General features: G+C 34.5%; 1 protein-coding gene across 1 annotated transcript; it reads right to left on the bottom strand.

Moving 5' to 3' along the window:
* Positions 1-1597: 1597 nt before the first annotated feature.
* Wdr3 (WD repeat domain 3) lies at positions 1598-27161 on the bottom strand. The gene is made up of 27 exons (XM_026407283.2): positions 27061-27161; positions 24365-24567; positions 23274-23483; positions 21206-21324; positions 19598-19676; positions 18630-18725; positions 17724-17837; positions 17444-17545; positions 16918-17015; positions 15859-15966; positions 15113-15343; positions 14176-14269; positions 12488-12589; positions 11136-11221; positions 10835-10970; positions 10080-10136; positions 9287-9387; positions 8958-9069; positions 8690-8824; positions 8379-8429; positions 8174-8239; positions 7630-7722; positions 7094-7141; positions 5660-5703; positions 4292-4420; positions 2788-2881; positions 1598-2478 (listed from the first exon to the last, which is right to left on the bottom strand). The coding sequence occupies exons 2-27, from the start codon at positions 24533-24535 to the stop codon at positions 2323-2325; spliced, it is 2832 nt and encodes a 943-aa protein (XP_026263068.2). The 5' UTR covers positions 24536-24567; positions 27061-27161; the 3' UTR covers positions 1598-2322.

Here is a 27161-nt window from a genome sequence, read left to right as displayed (position 1 = left end):
TATGGTCACATTCATAGGACTGGGGTGGACACAAGTGTCCAGAGGACATTATTCAACCCAGTACACAGTTTAATACTGTAGTCTTAGCCTTCACTATGGGAATCAAAGGCATGGTTGATTTCAATTGTGGCCTATGACTTTCAGCAGTTAGCCCAAAAATAAAGCAGTAAAGTTAGCATCTCTAGCTGGATAAGTCTTATTCTGTTGAACAGCTTTCAAATTAAAAGATTCAAAAGTTCTATTGGCAGGAACTTAAAAGTAATTTCATGAATACTCCTGTAAGAAGAAATATCTTATGCCTTAATGCCACTTTGTGTATATTAACAGTTAATGTGATTAAAATGATGCAGTAACAATAGTGACATTGTTTCCTTTAAGTACCTCTCAAAAACTCTTGAGTAGGCACTATTAAACCCACTTCATAAAGTAACAATCTAAAAGATAGTTTGCTCTACAGAAGCTGTATTAGTTGTCTGTTGCTTACTCAAGTAAATACAGTGAATTCAGTTTCTTGCAGGCTCTTAAGACTGAGGGCTTCATTTCCTCACTAGATATTGTCTGTAGTTCCCCTGCAGTTCCTTGCATGTAGGCCTCTCTTTAGGGCATTTTGACTCATAATACATAAAGCAAGAAGACCCTAAGAAAATGTGGGAAAGGCAGAGTTCAGTGTTTTGTAATCTAATCTTGGGTGAGATATCCATTTTGTTGTACTCAGTTCATCAGAAACCTATCATTAGGCCTAAGGCATACTCAAGGGCAAGGGATTAGATAAGAGCAACTGAGTATTCCCAACCCTTGTATAGGGTCTGGCAGTAGTCTTTAGGGTTTTTATGGAGTTTTGAGTACCTTGACCAAAGTTATAACTTAGCTACTTATTGTACTCATCATTTTATTTCAGGTTCCATTTCTTTTTGATTAGGATAACACTTATCAGACAGAGATACCTTTAAATTATCTACTTCTGTCCAAAAGACTAGTCAATCGTAGATGGTGGTAAAGCTATGGAAAAGCAGCACTTTTTAAACATAAGAGCAATTGTTGATGATAATGACATAATGACATATACATTTAAAGTATCCTCCTGAAACCTGTTTTGGTTTATAAATCATCAAAAATGTTAATGGAAAATTCTTGGTGGCAGGAATAGCTGCCCAAACAAGATCAATTCGGTAGATATCACATAGACTGCATATTTTCTATTCTCATGCCTTTCCATAGTTAGGCCTTCAAAACTCTTAAGCCAAAATTCATTCTTTATTATTATACTGCCCAACAAATTACACCACTGTATCCTTTCTCTCATTTCATAACACTTTAGTGTTACGCTTAATTAACAGATTCATGGTTTGGGACATAAATCTCTAAGCCACAAGACCTGCAACTCTTGAGCCTGGGAAGAAAACTGTACCACCAAAACACAGAAATTTAAATGAAACGGACAAATTTATAGAAATATAAAGAGTGAAACTACCTCAAGAATATATAAAAAAATCTGAATACAAGCTGTAACAAAGAATCTTAATTAGTAATATAAAAACTTCCCCAAAGAAAAGCCCAGGTCCAAAGATATTTGTGTCAATCTCTACCTAGAACATTCCCACCTCCTCAAATATACCATGTATGTACATGAACACGAACATAAACATGTACATGAACATAAACACAGAGCATCAATCACTCAGAAGCCCAGCAAGGCATCTTACCTTGACTACTCTTTAATTAGAAACAACCATTTTATTCAGAAATGTATAAAGAGCAATTAAGATCTTATATACAGATATAACAACCTGTAAGAAGTTACATTTAAGGAGACCTTTCTAGATAATTTTTGTGGTCCTTTTCGGCTTCATGAGTCCATGACACTGCATAATGGGCAAATGAAAATCAATTATGCACCTGACTGTCTTAAAAGGGAGGTAAAACCTAGTATGAAGGTAACAAAGCATACAACAAATTATCTGCCACAAGAAATATTTTTTAAAAAACCCTTTTGAAATTTTAATTTCAACTGCAGTGAAATAAATAATTAATTTTAAAAATTCTTTGTTCCCTGCTAGAAAATAAAAAGGAGGCAATTCCTGTGGGACTTAATCTGCTGCAAGCACAAAGATTTTTAAGCTAGTCACACTTTCAAGTCCAACAAGTGGAGCCAGATCATAGACTCATGTTGAAATTCCCTCAGGCAAAGCTGGGAGCCATATTCTGAGATCTTCCACAACATAATCTTCTATTATTTGGCATTTTTAAGATGGTGCCATGCTACTACTGCTTAGTTTAGAAGTTCTTTTAAGGAAACAGTAGAAAAGACACCACATTTCAGTTCTAAGTCAATGTTAAAATTAGCTTCTCTCTTTTTTTCCTCTTCCTTTTCTTTTCTTCCAATTGGGTAGTAGCCTCAGCAAAAAACATAACTTCACTTTTTGCCTCACATTCCCTTTTGAGATAATCAAGACCTGCCATATTGAAGCCGATAACATCCTAGAGAGGAACAAAAGAAAGATTAAACAAGCTTTCTGACATTTCAGTTTAATATAACAGCATAAGTGAGCTAGGGGAACCACAGCTTTAGATATGGTTACATATCCTTCTTTCCCTGAGGAGTTTTTAGGGATTTTCATTTGTTTCCTTTTAAAGTCTACTCCTACCAATATCAACAAAAACTTTATCTCAAACAGATTTATATGTGGTTGATATTGCTAAAGATAAGGCACAACATACTCCACATCTCTAAGTCACATATATGTTGAGATTTGCCTGATTCTTATAATTCTATACAAAAAAACTTACCTGTACTTGTCTGACTTTTGAAATAGTTGTTTCCTTTAATTTCTCTATCACTGGCACAAGCATTTGGTTGCTAGTGATCTGTCCAAAGTGAATTCTAATAGGAAAACAAAAAAGAGTCACGTTGCAAAGAAAAGTTCTGGTCCAATCTTTCTAGAAATAGCAAAAAGGTACAATATTAAAGCAACAACAAAATACAGATTCACTTCACCAAATGGGAGTACAGAAATGCTTCTAGCAAAAAAAGCTAAAACAGTTTATTGCTCAGACAGTTCAACTCAATTTGATAACAATTTAAAAAATACTGTACTAAACCTTACCACACTTATTTGCAAGCTGTTTCTTTTCCCAGCAATCTACCCAGTGGCCACAGATTATGTTGGTGGTATATTATGAAAAGCTCAGAGACAGAATGTTCCTTCTAAAAAATGTTAACATTATTAATAAAGGCAGAGCAAAAAAAAGGAGGAGAGTCACTCATCAGACAGTCAAATTCTGATCTAGAGTACCAAGATGCCCAAAATGGTCAGTCTTGCTCTGACAACCCACCAGGTAGTGCTCACCTACAACTTTCTGAACAGTTATAAGTATTCAGTGTTTCTCATAGAACCAGTTAACTCTGATTTCACTCTGATTCAATAGTATACATGCCATAGCTATAAAAGATTATTAAATATGAGTTTCTTTCTTCAAAACATACCCCAAATCATAACAATCACAAAAGAATAATATAAACAGTAACAGTAACTTTTACGAATGTGTTCTTGGACTGTTTTCTCTTGTTACTATCCTGAATATAATGAATAGAGAGTTAAACATGCCAATTCACTAAATTTGATTCTAGTCAATTACTATCTCTGTTTAACTGTTTGGTATTGCCCGACCAGTTTTTTTTTTTTCCCCCTAGCAGTTATTTTAAGGAATATTCAATTTTTGTCCCTATTCTTGACCTCTGCTAACTGCCTGAGAGTGAGGTTCAGAGAATAGAGGAGCAGAATAACTTAAGAGTCTTAAGTCTTTCAAAATATATTCTTCTCAACTACATATTTGCAGAGAATTCTTCACATTTAAGAATATAGCCTAATGAACATATGCTCTGTATGTTCAAAGTGTCTCTCCATATATGCTCCCACATTTCCATTTTCACATGTATAGATGGGAGATATAAACTAACTATTTAAAACATTATGAGGAAAAAAAAAACCAGCCTAAACTAAATGGTTTAAAAGAAACAACAAATAAATATACTGGCTATTTAGTAACTGACACCAAAGCCACTAAGACTGCACTTTGAAGATCTATCACTGGTTAAGCTTTCCTCAGCACTGCCTTAACACTACAAAAGGCAAAATGATTCCAAAGGGTCAGAAATATGCTATGTCAGAAGACAATTTCTGTAACAGTTTCTGAAACAGAAACATAAGATTTTTAATCCCAAAGTATCAAAGATGTCAGTTAACAGCTGTTCTGCTGAGAAGACATGGTATTTTTTGGAAAAAGGTATTACCTGAGGAGAAAGAAGAGGCACCTACATAAAAGTTCAACATCAGAGCCCAGCTGGATGAATTCATTAAAGAGCTTAAGAATGTCTGGAACATAAGAAAAAGGCAGCACAAGTAGGGACTCTTCCAGTTCACTGAAGAAGAAAAAATATTGAAGATATCACATTTTTTAACATGGTCCATTTTTACTTCTCTTCCTTAACTATTTTTCTACTGCTTTTATACCAGAATTGATCGTGCCCATTCTGTGTTTAATTAAATATTCATTTATATTCTGAATAATTCTCTCTTCATTATTTTGATTTTTATATTTTTTAATCTAGTTGGAATGCATATAGGAAGGTGGCATGGTAGGTAGGAAAATCTGAAAGTTTTTTCTAGATGAATGTCTCCAAAGACTTTTGTTGAATATTCTATTTTTATATTATATTTATTTTACCATATATCGAGTTCTTCTATGTGTGTGTTCTAGGACTTTTCAGTCTACAATAATGATTAATTCTGACATTATTTTAGTTTTGCTTTTTCAGAAGCTTGCTCTTTCTAATACTAGCTCTAGTATTATATCATCAATTCTAACTAAAAATCTCAAGAATATTTCAATGGGATAAAAAACCTACTAATTAAAGAAAACCAAATCTTCTCATCTTGGTTTGTCTTTTACCTCCATTAATCAATTTTCTTTTACGTTTCTTTAGTAAAGTTTCATCATTATCTTTAGATAGTCCTATTAATGTTTAGTAAGGCTCATATGTAGATATTGTGATTTGTTATGAAAATAACCTTCAGTGGGCCAAACTTAAAACCAAAAGAGAAATCCTGGAAAATATTATTCCAAAAATGTATGACAAAGGAAACTTAAAAAGTCTGAAAAACAGTACAAGAACCAACAACAAAAACAAAAAGCAATTAAAAAATTCACAGGAAAAAAATAAACATGATGAAATATTACTTTTGTTAATAATCAAAAGAAATGAATATGTCAGCTTTTGCTTCTCAAACTTGTAAAAAAAAAAATAAAAAAGACTCGGGAAAGTAATTCAACAACAGAAACCTGAAAAAAACCTCATGCCGACTGATCAGTTATTAGGCTTATAGAACTCTTAAGAAAAAATGTTCATAGTTGGCACTTCTGATTGAATTATAACTACTACCCTTCACTTGTTCTCAAAAGCATCTCCCTTCATACTTTAGGAGGAACCTCCTAGCTCTCACATTTCAAAAAGATTGTAATGAATTATTTTCCATGAAAATTTTTGACATAATCTTATGAGGAAAATAACCATCAAGTGTAATCTCTATTTCATTTTCAGATAAGCATTCAATAAATTTTGTTACCTGACAATCATTAGTAACTGTACCCTAGGACTCACCTTGATTTGATCCCTTTAAAAATCTCTAATACATATGCTGAAGGCTAAAAAAGAAGGATAATACCATTAGTGATATTCTTTATTGGTTCCTACTAAAGCCCAATAATTTCAATTTCCTGAAAACAACAACAACAATAAAACATAGAGCCTTCTCTCACTTGATAGTGTTCTATAATGGCAACATGGAATGGGTTTACACTTAGTTGGATTTGGGTTCACAATTAGGCTCTGTTCCTTACAAACAAAGTACTCTGACTCACAAGATTTTTGCGATGAATGAAACATGAAGGTAATATACATAGTAATTCATGATTGCTGGATAAGCATGTTTTCTCATTACCCTCCCTTTCTCTTTCTCTCTGATTTATGTCAATTTCTCCTCCAAAGATTTATTTCAAAATTCATTTAAATAAACACAATCTTTTGAGGATTTCCAACACTGAGATACATAGGACTAGAAAATAGAAGAATGTCAGTCCAGTACAATTGAAGAGGTTGACTTCAGAAGTCACAATAAAATGGTCCTTTTGAAATACAAAATACCCAAGAGGATGCCAACATTCAAAAAAAGATTTTTAAACACAAAACATCTTTGATATAAGGAGAGCAACTAAGAACAGAGCAGGGAGGAAGAGAATGAGAAGAAGATCACCATTAAACAGGGACGAGAGGGGGGAGGGAAAGGGAGAGAGAAGGGAAATTGCATGGTAAAGGAAGGAGACCCTCATTGTTATACAAAATTACATATAAGAGGAAGTGAGGGGAAAGGGGAAAAAAAAACAAGAGAGAGAAATGAATTACAGTATATGGGGTACAGAGAGAAGATGGGAGGGGAGGGGAGGGGGGATAGTAGAGGATAGGAAAGGCAGAAGAATACAACATACACTAGTATGGCAGTATGTAAAAAAGTGGATGTGTAACTGATGTGATTCTGCAATATGTATATGGGGTAAAAATGGGAGTTCATAATCCGCTTGAATCAAATGTATGAAATATGATATGTCAAGAGCTTTGTAATGTTTTGAACAACTAATAAAAAAAAATAAATAAAAAGTTTCTGCACAGCAAAGAAATGAAGAGCATGAAAAGAGGGTCTACAGAATGTGCGAAATCTTGTCTAGCAGCTCTTTTAATAAGGGAAATATCCAGAATATATAAACAACTAAAAACCTTAACAACAATAACAAAAAAACCCCAAATAACTCCCCAAATAAACCTGCAAGTGATCTAAATAGACATTTTCCAAAAGAAGAAATACATATGGCCAAAATATATGAAAAATGGTCAACATGCTTAGCAATAAAGGAAACAGAAATCAGAAAAAAAAAAAAAAAGATTTCCTGTCACATCCATTCTCAAATTATGATGCCTTCTCATTTCCTCTGAAAGCAATGTTTGAATAACCAATGGGAAACTCTTAGACATTCTACTCACTGAAATATTGCCATAAGCCATCAGGATGGGGTTGACGGGAAGAGGAACCTATCAAGAAATTATTAAATCGAGTCATTAATTAAAGTGAGACTTTGATGGTACTTGCCATATTACAGAGTAATAATAGTATTTTACAATTTCAAACAGAGAAAAGAGACCCTAAAAATTGAAATTGCTGGATAAGCATAAAAGAATTGTCAGGCTTTTTAGTTTCTAAATGAGTTTAGGAAATACATTTCATCTAAAAATGTGAAATGGTTACCCTGTTTTCTAAACAAATGTAGGAACTCAATATGTTTCTGCTCAGTATGCTAATCACCTCAGTCTATAATTTTCTAGCCTCCCCTTTTTATTAAGACTAAGCTTCCTTCCTCCAATAGTTACTCCATTTCTTCTAATTTTTGAATTCAAAAATATCTTATTGCATTTATTTTATATCCTAATCAGAGTTAATAAATCCTGAAATGATGTTTTTTTTTTTTCAGTAACAGTATTTATTAATATTTCTCAGCGCTTAGTTTAATGGACTATCTCACCTCTTTGCCTGCAGCTTTACAAATGGCTTGGTGTTCTTTCATTTTTGCAGTTTCTTCTCGGTATAGCTCAATGGCCTCCATGATCCTTTCAGCCTACACAGATGATGACAAAGGAGAGAAACTATCACAACACACTCCACCATCACAGGACAGTGAAACTAGAAAGCCTGACTAATAAAGATGTGCCAATAGAGTGCCAAATAGCACTTTTAAGATGTCTTTGGTTTTCTTTTTTCTTTAATGTATTAAAGAAGAGGATAAGTGCCAGGAACTCAGGTAAGATCATGTCTGGACACCATGAGTAGGGCAGTTCCCAGGAGCACCTAAAAGGTGCCACATTCAGAAGATTTCCTTGATAGAATCCAGGTCCTGACACAGGACTACTCCTGTCCTTGGTTACAAGGAAGAAAACAGAGGTTATGCTCCCCATCTTCAATTTCCTCTTTGCCACAAAAGGGCTACAATGTGGTTGATACAAAATAAGACTTTTGCTAAACAGTTGGGATCCTACAAAAACAAGATACTACATTCTAGATCAACTTACTGCTTTGACTGTTTCAATAGTTTTCCTTCCAGTAAAATAACTGTCACCTTGAGTCTCTCCTGGAACCTGCCAAAAACAAAAATATATCACTGACAGAAGTTAAAGGGTCAATAAAAACAGTATATTTTATAAAAATGTTAACATAGTTATCAGATAGAATTCTTAAAATCATTGAAAATTTCAGGGTTTTGAAAGATTTACTTACTGCTGGTTGGTCTTCCTTGGCCACACTCTCCTCATATTCTGCTTCCCTTTGCTGCCATGAGACAGATATGTTAATTTGGGAGAAAAAAACATGGTCTCTACATAAAGAGAAATAAAACAGGCAGACATTGCTTCTTTCAAAACATAATTCCCCTATGACATCTTTGACTGTCCCTGGTTTCTGAAATGGACGACAACCATCTTGGAAACAAGGTTCTTGAAAGACATATGACTACACTAAAGAGAAAACTTAAGCTGTGTCAGACTGTCAGTTACCCACCAGCATATCTGAATCAAGCCTAAAGTTCTTACCATCTCCCTTTCTTCTTCAAGGATAAGAGGTTCCCTTGTTCTCTCCCAAAGTCTCAGAGATTTGTCATGGGATGATGATACAACATAATCTCCACTGGGGCTGACTGCTAGGCACCATATTTCCTGGTGGTGCCCCTGGAGAAAGAAAACCAGAAGAACTCAAATAAGAATAACTCATCATAGAACACTACATGTTTATATTAGTGGGTGATATAAATATTTGAAAAATAATTCTTAAGTACTGATCAAACAGTATAGGTAAGATTACCTCCAGAGTTTGTATGTGTTCAAATTTGTCTGCATCCCACTGCTTAATCTTATGATCTTTCCCAGCGGTAAAAAAGAGGTGAGACTTAGGTACAAACTGTAGGTACATCACACTGAAAAGGGAGAAAAGTATTCAAGTGTCATAAGAAGAGATTATATATGAATCCTATATACAAGAATGGCTTCTGACCAGCTAGCTTTAGAGTGTCTGACGACATTAAACTTCCAATTTATCACTATTGGAGAACACTGAATAACAGACACAGATGCTCTAGGGAAAGGACACTTACAGGTGACTCAAAGGGAAGCCTTTGAGAAGATTATACCTACCTGTCATCATGTGCAAAGAGAGACTTGTGGCAATCCCCAAAATCCAAACCCCAGATCTTCACATTCCTATCAGCAGAGCCAGTTGCTATTAGTGCTCCATCCTATATGAAAGAAAAATAAAACATTATTTAGTATTTTAATTTTGCAAGTTAGATAAAAGCTAACCAGAACATTTAACTCATTTCTTTCAAAACCTGTAAAGCCAAAAAATTAAGGGGAAAGCATGAACTCTGTAGCTTCAATATTTTTGTACTGCCACAATGGAGTGCTGTGCTTTGATTTAGGATTACCTATTTGCTTTGTTAAATAGGAAAAAGAATCTCTAATTTCTGCAATGGGATTTGGACGAACAGTAGAAGAGGACAGAGGAGAAAAGAGACTGGAAAAGAATCCACTAAAATGTTTATGACCTAGCCTTGAATCCTATAATCCTCTGTCATTACTTCCTCTTATTTTTCCTTTCTCAGTGTACAAATGCTTCTGTTAATGTACAAATCAGAAAGCTATGAGGTCAATTCCTTCCCCTTTCACACAGAATAGACCTTGTTTTTTAAACATATATTCTCACTATTAATCATAACAAGGTACTGGAAAATATGAGATTCTGGCTGAGAGACTAAAAAACACATAATGGAAAATTAACTATAATATCCAAATATTAAGCCAAGTTCCTTCTTCACAAAACAAAGGAGGATGGCTTTTTAGTGTTTCATTTTCAGGGTACTCTACCAACTACAGAAATTTAGACAATAATAAGTTAACGTTACTGAGACACAAATTAAGCTTTACTTACATAAGAGATGTCCATGCATATAACAGGTAGTTTGTGTCCATATAATGAAAGAAAAAACTAAATACAGGAGAAAAAGAACATAAATAATTTATATCTGTCTAAAAACATAGGTATAATTTATTACATGTGCATCTGAAATACAAATTTCAAATAACAAAAGGCATTTCTGGATCGTTTACATATATTCTCAGAGACAAGGCACTGAAGATAGCTAGTTATGATTACTTGAGTCCCTCAGAGCTTACATGCACTTGCCAGGAGTACTATAATACAGTGAAGGCAAGGAGCCCCCTGAAGCCTACTGCCTCAGTTAGAATGTAGCACAGAGATGTTCTTTGGATCTCTTAGCTGAAAAGACTGGGACATTTGTTTCACAAAAATATTTCCTTATTCTGGCCTAACAGCACTCTTGGCATGGGGTCCAGTAATAAATAAATGATGGTAATGTATCAGCCAAGTGTGCAATTACTGACTAGGACACCTAGAAATGCTCTTAAAATTCTACTGGTTATAGTAGAATTTTCTATCTGAAAGATTTCCTGAACATGTGCACCATACATTACTCGATTTACATGAAGTTTATGAATAATAGAACTCTTTTAAAACTCTTCCCTTTGCACTTACAATATTTTGATTCACACACAAGTTTTTAGAAATATACTACTGCTGGGTGTAGTCAAAATTACCTCTTTAGAATCTCAAGCCAAATTGTGAATATCAGAATTAGAAAATATTCCCAGGCATAACCAATGTACCTTTAATGTGTCAACATAGAAAATTTTCACAGTGCAGTCCAGCAAAGACACAGCCAACAGCTTTTGATTGGGAGAGTAACGGACACAGAGAACATCTTCATCTAGCTGTAACATTCGGGTATGCTTCACAGAAAGTCTAGCACCACAGAAAGCGTCAAGAAAAAAATATACATATATAAGTATTCCACAATCAGAAAATTCCCAGTTTTAGAGTACAACACAACTACATATGTCAAAAGGTTATTCAATGGCTCCCCGTTTTTCACTCCAAAAAAAATGGACACAAAAAATTTCCACTTACCTCTTTTGGGTGCTTTTCTCATCTTTCACCAACTCAAAATCCCAGAACTTGACAGATTTATCTGCACCACCTGTCACAAAGCCTCGCTGGAAATTAAATGACATTTCAGTTACAGACTATTTTAGCATAGAAACTCTGCAAAGAAGACACAGCAAAATAATAAAAAAGCTTTTTATTTAAAAACACAAGATAAGAATTCAGAAAAATGTGTTTCTCCCAAACCTTTTCTATTGTCTCTTTTGGGGCTGCTGCTATAGACCTTATTTGAGAACTCCTAGCACAGACCCACAAAAGACAGAGGTAATAACTAAGGAAAAGTCCTAGTTATATTTTTGTTTGCATTGGGAAGAAAAATCCTTAATGAACATTGTGGGGATTTTTGCTCACACAAGAATGAAATAATCAAAAGAATTTGCTATAAAGAAGTAATTAAAACTAGTTTGACAAATGTATATAGAATGGCAATCTAACTAATTAAAAGTATTTCACCTGAGAAGGTATAAATTTATCCTTGTAATGCATCTGTTTAAAACATGTTTGAAATGTTTCTCCAAGAAACCAGACCCATTATAGCATAAAGTTGGGGTAAAGCACACAAAATAAGGAGTCAGATCACTGAATCTCAGTTGTCTATTGTGCTGTCTCACAGATTTATAACCCAAGACACAACATTTCCATGAACCTTCACTTTGTTATACCAAAAAATCACATCATTTAAAGGAAAAGAGAATGCTACATATGCAAGGTGCTGTTAATACTTTATCTCAAATGACATTTGTCACTCTAAACTCTAGATTATTTTCTTGAATATTTAAATGAATAGGCCAAAATCTCTTTTTAAGGTATTGTCAAAAAACATGATGCCAAAATCTTTAGGGCAACCAGCACCATCACTAGAATGAATATATAGGTCTCCAGGGTAACTCCAACTTTTATTGACTCATAAAGGCTTAGGATTACAGATTTTCTGAAAATGCTAGACTTATATAGCCAAAGTATTTCTACTAAAAAAGAAACAGAAATCTACCCTCTGCATTGTGCTGCTCAAGAGAACATTTCTTCTCAAGGATTAAAAACCATTGGTATGAAAAATTGTAAGGATAAGTAATTTGATGCCATGTTGCTGATAGTCAAGAGCAATTGAACCAGAATTCATTTCATAATGACAGCTAATCACATTATCAGATATATGAGATGGTATCATACAAAAATTCTGAAGATTAGGCACACTTTTCCTTTAAAGTTTTATTCTTTAAAGAAAACTCAAGAGAACAGATATTAAACTTGATATAAAAATTGGGAAATGCAACCATAGAGCTGAAGTCCACAGCTTTAAAATCTAGTTCAATTACCTGATCTGGAGAGAGACACATGGACCACAAAGCTCCATCATGGGCATCTATTGTCTCTAACAGATTTCCTGAGGCCAGGTCATAAAGCTGCAGTTTCCCTGTCTGGAAAGACACAAAATGCACACAGTTCTAATGAGCACTTCTACAACCCATGATTCATGCTTTTACAATTTAGAAAAGATTTCACAACCAACCAGAAACAATGTGAAACGCCTAAGAAAATGTATCCCATGCTCTGTATTCCCCATCTGAATAAATGCTTTCAAATACCCTACTGACATGTTGAATAAACCTTGGCACCATACTGCACAACAATGCATAGTACAACCTTGTGGTAATCCTGTCACTGTCATTGTTGCCACAACTTTCTGTAACTCCATCACAGAGCCAGTATGTAACATACTCACAAAAGCAAAGCCTGGCTATGTGACGAGCTTCTGTACAATGTGGTGGTAAAGATAAGCTGAAAGACTTGAGTCCCTTATCTGCCTCTTCCTTATTCTGTGACCACCAGAGAATTCATCACCATGAACCTGTTTTTATCATCTGTAAAATGGAGATTATATCCGCAATCTCTCTCAAATGTCGTGACAGATACCTACCAACCACAGTCACTAGGTCTGGGACTGCATGCTACTTATATATGCAGTGCTCCAACCAATTCACAAAATGCTTTCCCAATAGCAAATATTAGGTGGCCATTTGTTGAAAGAAAGAATAAAAAAATAAGAAACTTTCAATTCAAATGTTAATGCTGTTTCTCTGATATTCAATCTAAAATCTTTCTAATGTATCATATTTTTCACATGGTAAAAATATCCATTTAATAATACACAGATTTTTTTCTAATAAAATTCACACAAATAAGGCACAGGTTTAAGAGAATAATGATGACAAATATTTACAAAGCAGCTTCAAAACACACCACATACATTATTCAATTTTACTCTCACCACTACTGCTATTTCTGCTACCAGCTCTATTATCTACTAGTTAGTTACTGTGGGCCAGTCTCTATGCTAAGTAATACTGCATCCCTGTGAAGTGTGTTGTTAATATCACTGCACATGTGAAAAATCAAGGCTAACAAAGTTAAGGTTACTTGCTCAAATATCTAGTAAATGACAGAGCCAGGATTTAAATGCAAATGTCACCCTCCTGTTATATAGATGAAGGAATATTCCAAGTTGTGAGATTTGCTTCAAATTACCCATTTTGTATACAGAGAATCTGAAGTCGAATCCATGTCTGCTTAGGCTCAAATTGATTAGCATCTAAGAATGAGTACTTGAGAGAAGTTTGTTTATATTTTATTGCCTTTATCTGTCAAACATGATCAGATATTTTATTTAATTTATTATTAATCTTAATACATTTTGTCACCAATTAAAACAATTACATATATGTTCATAAAAAGATTCATGAAAGAATGATTACCAAATATAAATGGCAGCCATCTCAGGATCATGATTTCAATTTTTTTTCTTCATAATTTGACATATTTTTTATGATAAATCAAGAAAGATTTTTTATTTTTAAAAATGCCCCAAAAAGGACAATAAACATCCTTCCATATTATCTAGCTCTAATATACTTACCATTTGCTTAAAAAAAAACACATTTTTCAAACAATTTTAAGATATTGAATAAAAAAGTCCCCAGAAATTCAAAGCAAAGTCTCAGTTTACCTTTGTTCCTATGACCACCTGCCTATCACCAGGTACAAAGAATGAGCAAAGTGCATATTCACAGTTCATTGTGCGAATACACTGCAGTGTAGACCTATGAGAAAGAAAAAAAGAACTCTTAGTAAGGCAACCTGTTCACACTTCTTAACTGTTGGTATACACAATTTGATATACATTTAGCCACACAGAGATCAACATGAGAGAAGACAAGTCTTAATAATCTTGGCTCAAACCCAGTTATACTCAAGAAAGAATATATTACATTATACCAAATTTTTATTTTCTTTGCAGAAACCTTGTAATCTTAAGGAACAGAGACAATAGAAAAAGCGGGGTAGGGAAAGTATCTGTTGGGCTTCACAGGACCTATTCTATCATTACCAGGAAATAGGTAAGCATAAGTAGTACAAGTTGAATTAGCATCCAGACGGTTCACTACAAGAAAAGTTCATTTTATAGGATCATGTTCATCTACCAGTCATATGCCACATTTTGATCAATAAGAGACTGCATATGAGATGATCCTATAAGATTAATGGGAAAAAATTCCTATTGCTTAGTGACACTGATACTGTTGCAATATTAAGTGTAATGCATTACTCATGTTTGTGTTGGTGCTGAGGTATAAAAACCTACTGTGTGCTTTTCTCAGAATGTGTCCCTTTTGTTAAGTGATGCATAGATGTAGAAATCAAATGTGTCACTACATTCAACAGCCATTTACTAAATGATCAAAATGAACCAAACATAAAAAGGCAACTTTTTCTTGTGTAAGCTCCACAGTCCTATGGTCAAGATGCACTGAACATATATTTTAAGAGAAATGTACACAGTGCCTTAAGAAACAAATAATCACTGTCAAGAATACCAAAAAAGAAAAAAAAAAAAGAAAAAGAAATTCTACTGAATAAAGATATAAGAAAGATATTTCACAAACCTGTTCCATATCTTAATGGAATCAGCTGCTGCTGAAAGTACAGCAATATTGTCTGAGCTGAATGACAAAGTCCGCACATCACTGCGATGACCCCCGATGGTGATTCTGCTTGTCCTGATGGGCTGAGGAGTAGGCAAAGATGCATTCAGTGAATATAATTCCACCAGATTGTTTTGTAGCAGGAACACAGCCTTTAACTCCCCTTGGGGTGAATGAATCATGTCAAAAGATCTGCATGGGAAAACAATCATAAAAGTTTTAGCTACTTCTTCAGTTCACAAACTTAACTTTGTATAGGGGGAAATCTCTGCAATGTCTTCAGTTTATATGAAGAAATATAAAGAATTTTACAAATAAGATTGCTCAGAGTCTTGAATAGTAGTCAAGTACAGTGTTTTAAATAAAAAATCCTGGGCTCAGGTTGTGGTTCTGAAGTGTATCTTATTTTTGTGTACATATTTTTCATAAGTCATTTAAAATCCTTTCTGAACATGAGACATAATACTTTTTTTTAAACTGGAAACACGAAAAGAAAGTTAACAAACAGCTATAATAATGCAAATATGACATGAGTAGGTGGGCCCAAGATGCGGGCAATAGTAACAGAGTTTGACATTTGACAGAGTGATTGATCACGGTCTCAAAAAATATAATTTATATAGACAGCATGCAAACACACAAAAAAACCAATAATACTTTGTGGCTTACTGTTCTATAATAACTTCAGATACCATATTTTTACTCACTTGATTTTGGCAGAAGTTTTGATATTAGTCACTCGTTGGATTTCATCCCGCAGAGTCATTTCAACACTGATTTCAAGGTCCTCCTCCTCCCCCTTGCAAGAATTTAACCTAGAGGGGGGAGAAAAAAAAGAGTATCAACTATCACGTTTCTAGAAGCAGCCCTACTCTACCAGTCCAAAATCCTGCCCACTGGAAAACAAGCTATATAGATTCTGGGCAAGTTACTTAACTACACATCATTACCATGAGTATTAATCAATGTAAACTATTATTCCACTTAATGGGTAACCTCAATAATACATTCTGGATGCAAGAGCTCATAAAATTTCCTGGGATGATAGAAATTTCCACTGAAGTCTTTCTAATACACTTTTCTAACTTAAACTTAAAAAAAAAAAAAAAACCTCATTGTCCTATACTCAACAGTCTAATCATGTCATATAAACCAGAGAAGGTCTCAGAAGATGTGCTAAATTTTAACCATCAGAGAATGGATTTCTATGACTATAATGACCTATTTCAAAGTTATATTTCCCTCAAAATTCAATTCTATAAAAGTCCAGTCTTTCTTCTCAGCACATTACACAATCTACCTTCCTTCCTCATAGGCTACTGCCATTAAAAGCAAACTGCTAGCCTTTGAGTTTAAATAGTTTAAAAATTGTTTTAAAAACTCTGTAATCTCTTTCTAGTTCTCTCTCAGTCCAAGACTCAGAAATGTGTTCAAGATGCACCCCCCCCAAAAAAAAAATTCAACATGGACTCAGACTCACAAATTCTTCTCTAGCTTTAAACAGTAATTAGTAATAAAGTAATTAGTAATAAAGTTGTTCCTTAAAGAAGCCATGATTTTTCTCAGTAATATGTGGCTTACCCAGGATACTTAAAGGAAGATGCTGGGGAATGAGACTGATCAAATAATGCTATGTGCATGTACAAATATAACATAATAAATCCTACTATTATGTATAATTATAATGCACCAATAAAAATTTAAAAAGTAGAAGAGTGAGTTCTGTTGTTTGTAAATGATTTCTCACAAAGCTGTTGAAAACATACTTTGCTTTCTTTCTAGCTTTCTTCATCTTCTTCTCCATTTTCTTCTGAACTTCCTCTTTAGACAGGATACAAAACACTTCTAGCACAGAGTCAGTTCCCTAGAAAGGAAAAAAGGTTGTTGTGAGTCCAGGAGAGGCAGTCTGTAATTTAACTTATTCACAGTAAGATCTAAACAGTAATATTTTTCCCCCTACTAATTATGTTGAACAAAATCTCTGTGTTGTCTCATCTCTAAAGTGAGAATACCATTTCCTACTTATAGCACTGCTTTGAAGACTAGAAAAAAGGTATGTGTTTTAATATTGCTTAGAAAAGTCAACATTTAATAAATGATTGCTAACAAAAATAATTATAGTATTGTTATGCAAGTACAAAATAAGGATTATAGATCCACAAAGTACCACACAATGATTATTAACATTACAAAAAGAAAAAAACCCATCTCTACACCGAACGTGAAAGAACAGAAGTACCTGAAAGGAACAGTATAGCCCTTGTTATTATCTCCTTTAAGCCTGGTACTCACATGGCAAGCAAGAATCCTGCCTGTCTTGTCCACTGCAAGATTCACAACTCTGTCCCTTCCTTCCCGCATTATGGAACCAGCTTTTCTGCATGAAAGGATGCGCTACAGAAGAAGCAAGAAATGAAGGTTAAATGTAAGTTCTGCTGAACCTCTGAAAAGATATGATTATGACAAATGCAGATGATAAAAATATTCCTTAAAAGATGACAAAAGTTATAGACTTAAAACTCTGCAGTTCTTATTTGTCTCACACTCAATGAAAGAAACAAAAATGAATTACATCTTCAGGAGTTTCATCCAGCTCAAGGGCATCATCCTCTGCTACAAGTGAGTCCTGCATTCTAGGAGAAGACTCTTTGACTTTCTTGGGCTTGGGTTCTTCCAGGTCTTCAACCTGTTTTATAAAATTGGGAGAATAAAAGCTGAAATGTCTTTCAGGTGGTGATACTTAGCCTTAATATTGTAGAAGTCTTTCCTATGGTCACTAATAGCTTGACTAATGAACTCTGATCAAACTTCAACAGCAGGACATACACCAGAATTTACTTTAAAGACTGATTACATCATATATAGCAAAATGTTATTCACTGTACCATAGTCAATAACTTCCTATAGTGTAAGGACAACCAGTTAGCAAACAATAGTGCAAAATCACAACACTCCTCATCTACTTCAAAACATTGTCTGTTCTTAGGAGACCATAAACCTTGTATGCTAATGTATGTAGAACCCTAAATGGGTTCTATGGTGGCTATACCACCATATTTCTAACTTCATCTAAACCTAACGTCTATAACCTTTCCCCTTCATACAAATTCTTTGAGTATTTAAGAAACAGTTATAAACTAGAATATATATACATATTTATAAACTTACATAAAGTTTATAGATTTTTGTTTGAGGGAAAAGGTTCCGATATCCTGAAATACATCCATGGACAACCAAAGGTCCAGGAATATCAGGCTAAGGATGCCATAATCTAAAACTAGCATTATCACAAGCTATAAGTTTAAAGATATTTTTCTTCAGAGCTCAAATAAACAAGGCAAGAACATATATATATAATGAAGAAACATCTTTGTTTAGAGGTTGTAGCTTATCAATGTGATAGAATTTAATAATTACCTGATTCAATGAGCCTATGAAATTGCCCATAATCCCCCCCCCCAAAAAAAGAGTAATTAACCTCTTGCAGATAAACGATGTCCCAAGCTCTCAATTCACTGTCTGAAGCGCCAGTGATAAGTCGTTTTTCTTCTGAAACCAGAACCAACCCCCATACCTGTAGGGTATAAGAAGATGCATATGATTTTTAAAAGATTCTAGGTTGTAAAATATGACATTCCAAAATCTAAGAATACTATAAGTAAAATCTCTTTGGCCTGGCCTTTTGAAGTCTCAGAAAAGGCATATTAAGGCAACTTCTACAGAGAAAAAAAAAAAAAAAAAAAACAGAGGCCCACTGTAGAACTGTTGCTTACACAATACTAGGTAGTTTCTCTCCAACTTCGTATTTCCAAATTTAAATAATGGCTGTTCAACACAAATCTTAACTGTAATCTACTCAAATGATGATTCTAGTCTTAAACGTCTTTGATTTCAGCAGTATCTAGCAAGTAAAAAGTGCCCTATTAATCTTTATTGCAAAATTTTTTACTTCTAAGTCCAAGAATCAAACAGTGAAAATAATAATAGTGTTGCAAAATCTGCTCTTCTTCAGTAATTCAAGGTATTATGGTTTTGAAAGCCTGATATAAACACAGCACTGAAAAGGATGTGAAGATACGTAATTACTGCCTGTACTTGATTGAACAGATCAAGCCACAATAGTTACAATATCTACATGTTGCTGCACCAGGCACCATACACAGACTATCATTAGAACTCTGTAGAATCAAAAGTGGACTGTTAGTCAGAAATAATAAAACTCATGATTAAAAACCATTCAAGGTCAATTTTTATTAAATGCCAGAGTTGCTATATCTGCTCCAATGGCTGGCACCACCACCACAAAAAAAAAAAAAAAAAAAAAAAAAAAAGATACCATTCAGCATATGATGATTAGAAAGAATGAGTAGTAAAAAGAAATAAATAGAGCCAGAGACAAAACAATTTCTTCCCACTCTTTCTCTGGGTCCATGACCCAACATGTACCTCAGTTCGGTGGCCAACCAATGTTTTGAAACAGTGCTGAGTATCAAGGTCCCACCATTTCACCATGGTATCTTTCCCACTAAAAGAAGAAACAGGAAAAAAAATATATATATATTTAGAAAGAATCATTAAACTAACATGGAAATAAAGGACTCACTGCTATAAAAAGAAAATGTATAGCAACTGTGTCTAAAGTTTCTATTCTATCTGACCCTTCTTCTGAAAAGCAAAAAATCCTAACTGTCCCTGTGGTTATTCTTATATAAAAGATTAAGATGTTTCACCTACTGTAAGCACAAAAAATGAATTGAATTCAGAGTATTTAGTACTCTTCTATGTTCTTTAAGAACATAAAAATCAAATTCATCATGACTTCCTCCCACCATTTCCATCACCATAACATTCACATTCTCAGACCGTCTAACACGGATATCTTAGACCATCCCTGTGTTTCTCTCCTGTGTTTAGTTAGCTACTATGTCCTTAAAACATCTCCTCTGTGAAGTCTCTAGACACCTTCCCATCCATTTTGATATTAAAAAATCTGAATTTCAGTCCTGCTACCTGAATTATTTTTAACAGCCACTCATCTGATGTCTACATCCATTGCTGGTCTCTCATCCCACCCACTATACCACTGTCAGATAATCTCATTTTTTAAAATTTATACCTACTCCATGATCTCTGCAGAATCAAAATCAGGCTCATTAGCATCACTTTCAAAACCACCTATATGTATAACTGGCTCTTAACCTCCTAAAACAATTCTTTCCTACCAAAGAAGTAATACCCAATGGTTCTACTCTTGCTTAGATGCCTCTTTCCAATTTCCTCATCAATATAAACCAAATAAAATCCTCCTTCATGAGTGGAAGAATTCCACAAAAAATTCGACTTACATACACAGCATATAATCCTACTTGCTAGTGTCACTCTCTCACAGAACCTCTTATATGAACAAGACATCCTAATACACCTGGATCCTGTCCTATAGCAACAACTTCACCACTGGGGCAGCATTTAGTGCTTTTTTTTTTTTTTTTTTTCACTCTTCCTGAGTCATTACTAAAGTTTTTATAGTTACTGCCAGGCAACCTAAGACCTCAGTCTTTCCTGATTGGTCATTTCTTAGGAGTAATAATCATTAGACTATTATTAAATGAGATTGAATCACATATGAAATTGCTATTTGAACATTTTGACGTACAAAAATGGAAATTTCAAATGGTTCAACCTTGTAGATGTTCAGAAGGCTTATGAAACACTTCTCTCAAAAGGTAGGCTAAATTAAACACCTGGTATTCATATCTGCCCAATGCTTCATATTTTGCTTTTCAGACTTTCTGGAGTTCTAGAAAGTGAACAAAGCTCCCTCCATAAAGGTTGTATCAAAAGATTAAGGAACATAGAAAAGTTAATATCAAAGAAATGAATGACAAATCAGAAAAAGAATTTTAAAGTGCTATAATTTTAGATGGCTCCATGATACTATTTGGGAAGGGTGAGGAGAGAGAAAAGCAGAGCACAAAAGAGCCTAGTGAATAAGCATGACCATGGTGCTGAGAAAGTAAGAAAACAAATTAGAAATAAAAACCATTATTTCTTTACCTAGTAACTAGCAGATTCTTTTCTCGTAGGAACAATGCTTGTGTGATGGCATCCTTGTGGCCCTTTAGGCGGTAGAGGCCGCTTTCATTGATCACATCCCACACAATCACATCTGTATCCTAAAGGGATGGAATAGTACAGAAGAAAAATAACTTCCTTTACTCCAACAAAACAATGGTATTTAAGTACTACTAAGCAAAATATAGTCTTTCTAGAAAATTGGAAAAGCACATAGAAAGTACAGAGGAATAAACATCATCCTTAGTCCTATTACCCAGGGATAATCAGCAGACACTTCGTTTTATATTGTTCCACTTATTCATTCCTACATGTACATAATATGTATATTTACATTTATGTTTCTGCTATTTTCCTATTATAAAACAGATACCAGTTTATAACCATTTTTCATTTAATATTTCCATTTTTCCATATCATTCCAAAGTGTTCTCATTATTTTTATCACATAATAATTACTCCTAAGGATATACCATATTTAACATTTTTTCTAATTTAGATATTAAGATAGTTTTAAATTTTCTATCACTATACAGATGCAGAAATGAATACTTTTGTACACATCTTCATACATATACCTATTAGGATAAACATTAAAATGGGAAATTCTTGGATTAAAACTTATGCTTATTTTTAAAGTTTTTGATTCACACTACTGAAATAATCTCCAGAATGCACTGACCTATAGAACCAATAGTGATACATATGACAAGGCCAGTTCTCATCTGATTAACTCTTGAGTATTATTAATTTTCTAAAAAACCACTGCCAATTTCATAAATAAAAAATGCTCAGTCAAAACATTTATCTTAACTTGCATTTCTGAATACTGAGAATTTTTCTACATGCACCATGGTAGGTAACAAGTCACCATTTCATCTCTTTAGAATTGCCAATTCATGTCTTTCATCTAATTTGCTTCGGGTATCATCTTTTACTTGACCATTTGTAAATTATTAATAGATATACATTAATCCTTTTTAAATATTATTTCTCTTTGTCCCTTGTCTTTAAATTTATCAAACTTATCAATCTTCTCCTTTAATTTTTTCTTTACTAATACATTTGAAGTCCTTTGCCACCTTGATATCAGATAAATATTTACTTTCTGGTTTACTTAAAATACTACTTTCTCACGTTTAAGTCTTCAATGTACAACTCATTTTTGTATATGTCATGAGGAAAAGACTTAATTGAAAGTTCTCAGTTAATTATCTGAATACAATTTTATAAGTAATCCATTGTCTTTACACTTATCAGAAATATTATCTTGAAAATATACTAATTAGAAATATAAAAGTGGATTTGGTCATAGGATTTCCATTTGATGGCAATAACCTATTTTGCATTGGTAACAAATCGATATGACACTTTTGAAATTATGGTTTTTATAATATATTTTAAAATGTCCCTTTTATTATTCTCCTTTCCACAAATTTTGTTGTTAACAATTCATTCATTTTCCCATACAAGCTTTTAAACTTTGGTCAAGTTCTAAACAAAAACCTTTGAGATATTTAAATTACTTTATGGAAATTAATTAAAAAAAAAACACTATCATTTTCTCAATATATTCTCTTCCTATTCAAAAATATGAATTGTTTCCCAAAAAAGGATTCTATTATATTCTTCAGTAAAGTTTCATGGTATTTTTATGTTATTCAACATTTTATTGGGAATGAAATCTAAGCCACCAATTTTGCAGAACTCATTGGCAAATAATCATCATAGTCTCTTCTTTTCCAGTCTTTGTTTTCTTTTTCTTGTTTTATGGTTTTGGGTGGTACTCTACCATGATGTTCTGTTATGGTTGCCATGGGTATCTGTCTTTTTCCTGAATTTCAGTCTTTTATTAGAAAGTATAACAGGAAAAAAAAAATGAATCTCCCAATTCACATTCATTCTTCTCATTGTATTTCTAAAATCTGTATAGGATTTTGAACATTGAAAGTCTATAATTTCAACCATGATTTTTGTGAAAAACCTGCGTTAGCATAAATTATAAGGCCTTTAATGTATCAAAGTCTGAGCACCTGCTTCAAAGTCTCACCTTGGATCCAGAAACCAGTCTGCCACCTAGCTGATCATACTTCAAGATAGTGATGGCTGCTTTGTGTCCATTAAAGGTCACATTTCCTTCCCCACTCAGGAGACTGAAGATTCTAACAGACCCATCCTCATAGCCAACAGCTAAGTGCAGCCCATCTGGGGAAGGGCACAAGCAAGTGACTTCTTGCTTAAGCCCTTGAAGGATGAGGATCTGGAATCATATAAATGATAAAACTCTGTAATTCATTTAAAGTTATTTAATGTAGAAATTATTATTTGTACTAGGCAATAAAATATTTAAGAAAAAGTAAAATTATTTTGTCTAAAGCTGTGCACTGGTATAACATATAAAAATTACGTGGGCCATGTAATAAATTCATAAGTTTCATCCAAATGATATTTAATAAAGAGTTATAAACTCCTCTTTGCTTTAACTGAGCCCCATTTTATGAGAAATAAATCTGCATGGCCATGTAGTATAACAAACTGTTTATCATGTGGTTTTATCCCAAGAAACCCTGGGTGGCAAAGAGTATCAAAATAATAACCTCTTGGGAGTCAGATAGTGAATGGACAAAATTTAAATACCTATATTTGATTTGGAAGAAGTGGTAAGCTTAAGGAATTTAGTGTTACACAAAGTCAAAGCCTGGTTTAAAATCCCTTGGGCCTCATCTGTATAACTAACAAAAAGATGGTTATCAACATAACACAGTAATACACCATTTAAATGTCTAATATTTTATAACTGACTGTAAGAGCAAGTAGAACTTGGAAAACAGAGAAACTGGTAGAGAAATGCAAAGAATGCTAGGAATAAATAATGACGACAAATAATGACCTACAAATATCACTACCAGACATCTAAGAAGTAATATCCTATTTGGTTATGATTTTCAGAATTTGGTGAAGAACACAACAAAATTTGATGGCCAGTTTATCTAGATCCAAAGGTAAAAGATATTTTTACTAAAGACACATACACACACAAAAAAATCAATAGATGATAAATAAATCAGAGCTCTCCCACTTCTATGTATCCATCTTCAAATACCTACAAATCAGTATCAACCTAGTTGATTTTTGACTCACCTTCTCTCCTTTTCTTAAGTCCCAGATGAAAACATGTTCACAGGCTGGTACTGCCACATAGCGTCCTTTCTCACCACGAAGTGTCACAAAGACAATATTACCTTTTTGGCTTCCGATCAGGCCAAAGACCGCACTAGCAACATAACGTAGGTATTGCTTGGTAAGCCCCATGTTATGATGTCTGATACTGCAGGGGAGGTAATCTGTACATATAAACAAAGAAAACTCAGTTCTTTAGGTTGCTTGGTTGTGTTTATCATGTAGTTAAAAGCATATAACTTGTGGTTTATTAACCTTCATTTAGACTAAATAAATCATTATTTTTAAATCCACTAAGGATATGCACTCTTTCATGCTTTAAGCTTTAAATTGTTTAGACTGTCAGATATATCTGACAAATATCTGACACAATACCTCACTGCATCTAAACAATTCACTTCTGCCCCTTGAATTACAAAGTTTTGACACTATGATTGGCAGCTTGAGATTGAACGTATTTATCAATGAGTATTTACTGTAAACCTACTAATTAGACAGGCACTATTCTAGGCACCAGAAATATGGTGCTGAACAAGACAAAAGCCCTGACCCCATGGTACTTACCTTCTAGCATGGCAGTTCTCAAACTAGTATTCACCCAAGTCATCTGGAGGTTTTATAGAAAAACTGCTGAGAACTACTTCACCCCAACACCTGGCACCTGTTTCTTACTCATTACGTGTGGAGTGGGATCTAAGACTTCAATTATAAGAAGTTTCCAAGTACTTCTGCTACTGTGGTCCTGGACCACATTTTTAGAATTACTGTCCTAGTAAATGCAGGTTTGTCCTTGATTTCAAAAATCAGAACAGGCACCTCCCTTGACACAAAAATGGTGGAGCAACTTGGCACACAATTTTTGAAAGATTCCTGCAAATGCATAAAAATGCTGGTTGTGAATAAAAGGTACAAAAAGAAAAGTGGGTAAGTCAATCATGTCTGTTCTCCAATGGAAGATTCAAAAGTGTTCCCCAAACACCCAAACAACTTAAAAAAAAAAAAAAAAAACACAAAGGTTATACTCTTTTTCAGGAGCTGTTTCTTGTTTTTGTTTTTTGTTTGGTTTAACTCTAGAAGTGTCTCTTTCTGATTAGAATCAATGTATTAGTCTACTTGAAAAGAAAAATACCCAATTCCAAACTCTACTAATATTTGTTAGTATTCATCCACTGGCCTCAAAGCTCTACTCACAGACACTAAAACAAAGCCAATTAAAAGTCTAGAAAAAGCTGGGTGTAGTGGCCCACGCCTGTACCCAGCAACTTGGGAAGCTGAGGCAGGAGGATCATGAGTTCAAAGCCAGCCTCAACAACTTAGCAAGGCTCTAAGCAACTTAGCAAGAACCTGATTCAAAATAAGAAATATAATAAAAGTGGCTGGGAATGAGGCTGGGTTCAATCCCCAGTATCCGCAACCAAAAAAAAAGTCAAGAAAATATTGATATGGTGATAATGATTTTGGCCTAGCCATTTGATTAATTATTTCCCAATTCCTCTTACTTGTAACTAACTATATGTTAGCTCCTCGGGTTAATCCATCTACCACCTCCTTCTATCATATGGAGAATTCATATAGCATGCCTAGGCCAAGGGATTATTTTCATTTCCAGTCCTGTCTACCTACATGAATACTAATTACAGAGTTCATATTCCAATTGAGCAAGTCTTAACTCCAAAATTTTTGCCTTAAACCACTACACTAAAACACTTTTCACCTCTCATATCTGTCAACTCAACCTGATAGTTTTCCCTGAAGTAAAAATTCTTTTTTCTCTTTCTGGCACTTTCAGTTCCAGTTTTTTATCACTGCACAGTTTTTCAACTAGCACCTCCACTTCCATGTTTTTCATTATTTTCTTTCAAAAGCAATATTACCAGACTAATCTTTTTCAAATGCACTGTCCCTACTTCAAAGCCCTTGAAAGGGCTAAGTCGTTTTCCGGTTTCCAATAACATCCTATTCATCCTCCTTTCTCTCTCAACCTTCTCTCTTGCCCGACTGGTTTCCTTTTGTGACACTGCTTTTTTTCCTATTATCTTCTCACCTACAACAACATGCATTCTCCTGTCTCTCCATTTTACTTAGATTATCCTCCAATACCCACTTCTTTCCCGGCAAGTCCTATCCTGGCAGCCTCTTTTATGGAGTCTATATTTAAACAACATTCCATGCAACTTGGCACTGGTCACTTTTGTTTCGCGTACTCAGATCTCGCCTCCTTCTGGAGAGACTCCATGACCTTATCTTCCTCCAAAACTACACCATCACCACTTCCTATCTTACAGCTCTCCCAAACACGCTGTTTCTGTAATGCATTTAAGTCGTGGACTGTGGGAATAGACTCGTCACGTCCCGAAAACCAGGATTAATGTGTGGGGGTTCCGCACACCGAACCAACACGGCTCAGCATCTTCGGACAAACCCGTGCACACGCGTGGCCGGGCAGGTCTACTCCGCTCGCGCCAGCCGCGAATGTAGCTGAGAGGCCTCCAGATACAGCTGTGCGGACCCGGGCAGTAGTAACCCGTTTGCCCCGATCTTTGCGATCCGCCGCCAATTCCCCCGCCCAACTCCGCACGAAGGCCTCCTCCAAGTTCCACCCAACAACAGCGCCTAAGAGAGGTAAACTGCAGTCCCCGCGCATCTCTAGGACTCACCTCAGCCTCCACGAGGCTCCGGCCACCAGCACCCGCCCACGGGATCCGCCTCTTCCGGGCCGGTCGGGAGCCTCTTCCGCCCAACCTTCCCCTCACCTTCT

The sequence above is a fragment of the Urocitellus parryii genome, chromosome 11 (assembly GCF_045843805.1).
Source record: "Urocitellus parryii isolate mUroPar1 chromosome 11, mUroPar1.hap1, whole genome shotgun sequence".
NCBI classification, from domain to species: domain Eukaryota; kingdom Metazoa; phylum Chordata; class Mammalia; order Rodentia; family Sciuridae; genus Urocitellus; species Urocitellus parryii.
This window is presented reverse-complemented; position numbering and strand designations above follow the sequence as displayed.